This window comes from Physcomitrium patens, chromosome 24 (genome assembly GCF_059467195.1).
Source record: "Physcomitrium patens ecotype Gransden chromosome 24, ASM5946719v1, whole genome shotgun sequence".
NCBI classification, from domain to species: domain Eukaryota; kingdom Viridiplantae; phylum Streptophyta; class Bryopsida; order Funariales; family Funariaceae; genus Physcomitrium; species Physcomitrium patens.
In genome coordinates this window covers 11,058,742-11,064,226 of record NC_143433.1, presented here as the reverse complement: position 1 = coordinate 11,064,226, position 5,485 = coordinate 11,058,742, and the positions used below count along the sequence as shown (strand labels likewise).

At 38.3% G+C, this 5,485-nt stretch overlaps 1 protein-coding gene across 2 annotated transcripts; it reads right to left on the bottom strand.

The window, feature by feature from the left end:
• Window positions 1-781: 781 nt before the first annotated feature.
• LOC112276770 (GDP-L-galactose phosphorylase 1) lies at window positions 782-4,354 on the bottom strand. Of its 2 annotated transcripts, XM_090246885.1 has the most exons (6): window positions 3,467-4,354; window positions 2,990-3,147; window positions 2,779-2,838; window positions 2,119-2,355; window positions 1,741-1,891; window positions 782-1,546 (listed from the first exon to the last, which is right to left on the bottom strand). In XM_090246885.1, the coding sequence occupies exons 1-6, from the start codon at window positions 3,567-3,569 to the stop codon at window positions 1,515-1,517; spliced, it is 741 nt and encodes a 246-aa protein (XP_090103011.1). In that variant the 5' UTR covers window positions 3,570-4,354; the 3' UTR covers window positions 782-1,514. The 2 variants fall into 2 exon arrangements, with proteins under 2 accessions (XP_090103011.1, XP_090103010.1); XM_090246884.1 differs by having other exon boundaries at window positions 782-1,891.
• Window positions 4,355-5,485: the final 1,131 nt, after the last annotated feature.

The window sequence follows — 5,485 nt, the reverse complement described above, 5'->3', positions numbered from 1 at the left end:
AAATATCTTCTATTATGGCTTATAAATTAGAAATTTAAATGTAATATTTTTTTTTAACATTCTTTAGAAGATAAAACATAAAAAAATAAATACTTATTAAAAGTTTTTAATAAAGTTCTTAATATTTCTAATTTCTTATGCAAGATTAGATATATATTATAATACTTAATATATTCCTTATAGGTATTTCTTTAATATATTTCTTAATTATATTTTTTTTTAAATTACATATTTATAAGATAATTTAAAATATAAAAAATATAGATTTATATAAAATTATTTATATATTATCAAATAATATTTTTTTAGTTTATACAATTCTTCTATTATTTTTATTTAAATAATGAAGCTAGATAATTTTGACTTTACAAGTTCTTTCATTGAGTTCTTTAAGATATTATTTTTGATATTTACCATCAATCATGCACAACAAATCTAGATATTTTATCGTAGAATTTTTAATTTTAATATAAATTTGGAATTAGACTTTGAAATTGGAAATCTCAATTGAAACCATTTTATTAAATTCAATTGGATTTTTATGAAGTGTTACAATGTTAAAAACTCAAGAGGTAAAAATAGAACAAACCTCAATTTTAGAATTTAAATAAAAAAATATGTTTAACACCTGATGCAAGATTTTCATATTCTATGCAATGTGATTTCAATTTTCCTAATTTTTATATATAATCTTTGTAAACAAAATTAAGATAGTCCAAACCAAAATTATCCTCTGGAAATTGTGTTAAAGTATTTGGCCATTGTGGGTTGCAAGTAAAAATATCAAAATGGCATCGATAAAGCTTATCATGCATCAAAAAGTTTTACCACAATGACTGGTGTAATGTACTCTATAAAGCGAAAACCTAGGCATGTCAAGCTGCACTGTTTAAGAGTTCAAATAATAACTGAGCTCTTAACCTTCCACACTCAATTCTTCTCCATGATTCAAAACAACATCCAACATATTAGACTGAAGATTGACTTTCGAAGGGGCGAACTTCGCCATGAAATTAATAGATTCAGCATTAGTTGCAGCCATTTCATGGTCATCGCCGTCAGAAACTTCGTGGAACGCAGCCTTTAAGCATTTTACCTTCACTTCTTCGAATCGCCCACGAGAGAGAGAAACCTCAGCAAGTAATTTCCAAGCGTACTCCTCGGTTGCAAGGACATAATCCGTCCTTCGTTTGAGCACAATGTGGCCGCTGATTTCCCACACAGCAGGATTTACTTGAGTCTCTAAAATCTCTTGATCCACCTCGCCTCGGGCTTGTCGTTCAGCAAAGTACTGTGGCAGAAGGAAGACTCTTGAGCCTCTGTCAGCTATTAACACATTGTAAGGTATGTTTTCATTTTGGAGGTAAACACAGGCATTCCCAACGGCTATAGAAAGATCCTCCAAGCTGGTGCACACCTCGAATACAAGACCCCTGACTGGGAACTTAGTGAGCTCGTGCACTTTCACACCACATTTCTTTCTGCCATAAGTTATTCTAGAGGTGGGTGCCCTCTCAATAGGAAAGGGAGCAACCAGGTAGTAAGCCTGCAAAATCACATCTCCAAATCAATCCACCTGACTCAAAATTTTCTTCTAATGGAATTCACTACGATGTGAATCACAGAAAAACTACACATTATTCTGATCAGCACTTCTGAAACATAAGTACAAAGACACTCGGAGGTGCATCGGCAGATGAACCGCCTGAAAATGTAAGTGATTGATTGTAGCGAATGCACCTAGGCTGTTGTAGCCCAAGCGAAAGTAAGGATTGTTCGCCTCCGCAGCCATATACAAAGCCAGTAAGAAAGAATCCTGATCAATTCGTTGCGGTAGGCAATCCAGTACTCGAGGAACTAGAAGTGCATGCCCATATTCGATTGGGCTAACCTGTAGATACTCTAACTCTTCAGTAATAGCAATATGGAACTCATAAGTAATCTGATAAAGTAAACAGTCAAAGGATGCACAATCAACTCAAGACCAGAAGTAATAAAATAAGATGAAAAATATTATTATCATTATTATTAAGTGCAGAATCATCCACTGATGCATCACGAGAATGAGATATATCGACCCAAAGATTAGTCTCAGGGTTCTAAACAGCAAAAACTTACATTGATGGCAACCACATTGGGACTGTTAAGCACTAAAGCTTTCTCATAGTACTCGCTCACACCATCCTCGCTTGGCCCAAATTGAAACAACACCTCCTCTTGGCCAACTTTAGTGAAATTGAACTTTTTGGAATCGAAGGGCTGGAGAACTTGATCAACCCGAAACTCCGTGGGACGCTTTTGAGAGTGTCTTCCTTCGTTCAGTTGTGCTATGAAACCATACTCCCCTGGGAGCATCTGCAATAAACATTTTTATTTAAGCTGCATTTGCAAAGCTCTCAATCCTCCAAGCACTCCCTATAATTAACACGAATCAACGCTTCAGAGAATTAACCTATTCCTAAAATTAATGTCTAAGAAAAGCCATCTGTATATATTAAGCGAAAAAAAATTCCTCCCTCATCCACAATAACACATACGGCACCCTTATTCGCTTCATATGTCTTTATACAAACTGTAAACTACTTCCGATACGCAAATTTCTAGGAAGCGGGAACGAATATAAGATGTTATCCATGTTCCTGTCACCCATGCATCACTGCAAGATCGATGCTATGAACTCACAGTACAGAAAATCGAGCAATGTCTATATCATCTCAAATATATTAGCACAAGACCATCAAAGCCGTGAACGTGAACTTCAGATAGAGCAGGCCACACCTTTGTTTCGCAAGCTGTCACGTCATAACGGAAAAACCCCCGCTCCATGCGATCCTCCCACTGTTCAGGAAAGAGTGCTTAAAAATAAACCTCAACTAGCAGGAGCCCCATATTAAATAGCAATAAAATGAATAAATAACTCAAAATGACACCTGTCAAAGTCATTAATAAAGACACAATACAAAGCCAACGCTGCAGGTAAACGCCCTACCTGTGCAAGTAGTTCGTCGAGGAAATAGTTTTCTTGCGGAGGGTTGGCATGACATCCAACATCGTCAGGTACACAGTGGCTCTCATCGATATCGTGGACACTTTTATTGGAAGACAAAAGTCCTTTCAAACCAAAGGTGTATAAGGGTAACTTGGTTCCTGCACGGTAAGTCGATCAAGATGTACATCAGTTCCATCCCAATAAGTAGAGTGGTCTTTCTCCTTCAAGCGTAACAATGAGGTATGGTGAAGTCAAGGAAAAAACCCCCATTATATTAACCTGTATCATACTCTTTGTGTTCAAACGTTTGAACATCATTGCGTTTACTTGCACTGATGCCTCCCATCCGGGATATGACAACTATGGTAGAATATGATTACATCTATAAGAAATGCCAACTTAGAAAAAACAAAAACAGTTCAAGTACCAGCAACTAATATTACTAAAAATATTGGAAAAGAGCGAGATTGTACTAACCACGAATACAACAGTTGCCAAGGCAATCGCGACCGCAACCGGAGCCTTGGTCCAGCTGCTGTTGCATGGAAACCACTGTCTCCACTCTCCTGATCGTCAACATTTTTGCAGGTTGAATAGTCTCCTAGACACTTCCTGTTACCTGAGCAGAAAATTCTCCCTAGCACCCCCCCCTAAGGATCAGCACCGTGGTGAAAGTTTGAGAGAAAACCTCCCCCAGCAAGTGCAGATAGGTCAGAGGGACGACCGCCTTCACTGGGGGCGGCCCCCCGACCACCGTGCAAGGAAAGAGAGGAAGAGAGAGATCGGGACAGTTGGATTCCTGCACGGTAGAAGTCTTTGCTCATATGGACGCGATGCTCTCTTTGCAAAGCCGTGGTGCCCACTGAGATAGACCTGGAATTGTGAGTCGGAACAACTTCTCTCCAAGAGTTGCCAGCGTTAGTATCCACCAGCGCCAAAAATATAAAGCTGCCACATAAAAGTGCTATGTACCCTTCAAACAAAAAGATTGCAGGTCGCTCCCAGACAATTGGATCTGTATTTACAACGCACAAAGACTAGTTCATCCTCTCCCCAGCTAAGCACGAACGTATAGAACCTGAGACCTTTGAGACTCGGCGATTATGCCACTCACAACCTTGCGCAAAGTCAAGTGAACACGATCTTCAGAGAAGATGACAGAGTCCAGTTGATATAGGAAAGCCTTCGAAGAAACAAAGCGAAGTTGACATTAACACATGACGTCGATAATAAGCACACTGCAATGGAATTCAAACACTCGCATCGAGAATTATCGACAGCTGGATGACCTCAACACAGCGAAGTACGTATCTCCTTTGTATGCAGAAGGATACACGTGAAACATTCTTAAGTCTGATGGTGAACTACAGATAACCAGCAAGTAATGCTCACATACCAGTTGTATTTATAGAACTCGTCAAAAGATTAATGTTCAAAAGAATCACTGTCAAGTTACAAATTAACTCGTTGGAATTCCCACCTAAAAATCTGAAGAAAAAGACAAAAAAAAAAAAAAAAAAAAAAAAATCCATCATAATTGAGATCAGAGGCAAAAAACATGGTAGAAGTGCACGTTCCGGATAATCATAAGAATAGAAAGTGGATATAGAAACAGAGGTCAATCGTTTAAAATAACCGGTCCATCTCGAACCTGTCAATTACTTCAAGCAAGTTACTGAAGAAGCTTCCTCGTCACAAAGGCCGGAAGCACACCATCACTAAGCGATGAATTACATGAACCACGAATATTCGCTGTGGTTGAGGAAAGAGAACAAGCGATGATAAAAAGATCATCAACTGGGAACGTCTCTGCAACACAAATATAAGAACAAGCAAATAGATGCACATGTCGCGACTCAGTCCACACCCGAGATTTTCCTAGCTTCCCAACACAGATTCATCCGGCACAAGGGGCTTGAATGATGTAAATGCCAGAGTGCGAATTCTTGTGGATGTGCGGAAGAAAAAAAAAAAAAAAAAAAAAAAAAAAAAAATTGGGATAGGGGCAGAGAAGCATCGGGTTCCTAGAAGCTTCGATATTGCACTCTTGGCCTCCGGAAAAGCTAAAACGCCGTTTTTCGTTTCTTTACCACTTTTACTTTCTATTTGTATTTTATTACTTCCCACTTTCCTAATAAGGAGGGGTAATTGAAACTGACGTAACCCCGCGCTTCACCGAAATGTTCCCGCCCTGTTACATCTCCTTCAGAAGGCGGGATTGCGCGCATATCTGGAATCCATCGATTGATGATGATATGGAAATAGCTGAGAGGAATGCATTGAAAAGGGTGATTGATCTGGTGCTATAAATGGACAACGAAGGATGTTGAAAGAGCCATCAAATCTTATGCATACATGCGGTACATTCATTTGAATAATTTCCTGTTTTATAATATATTTCGCCCATTTGTATATTTGTTTATACATTTACATATTTGCATTTATACATATTATGCTCACAGATTTCCTCAACATGCCTCTTTGGCATAAAGTGTA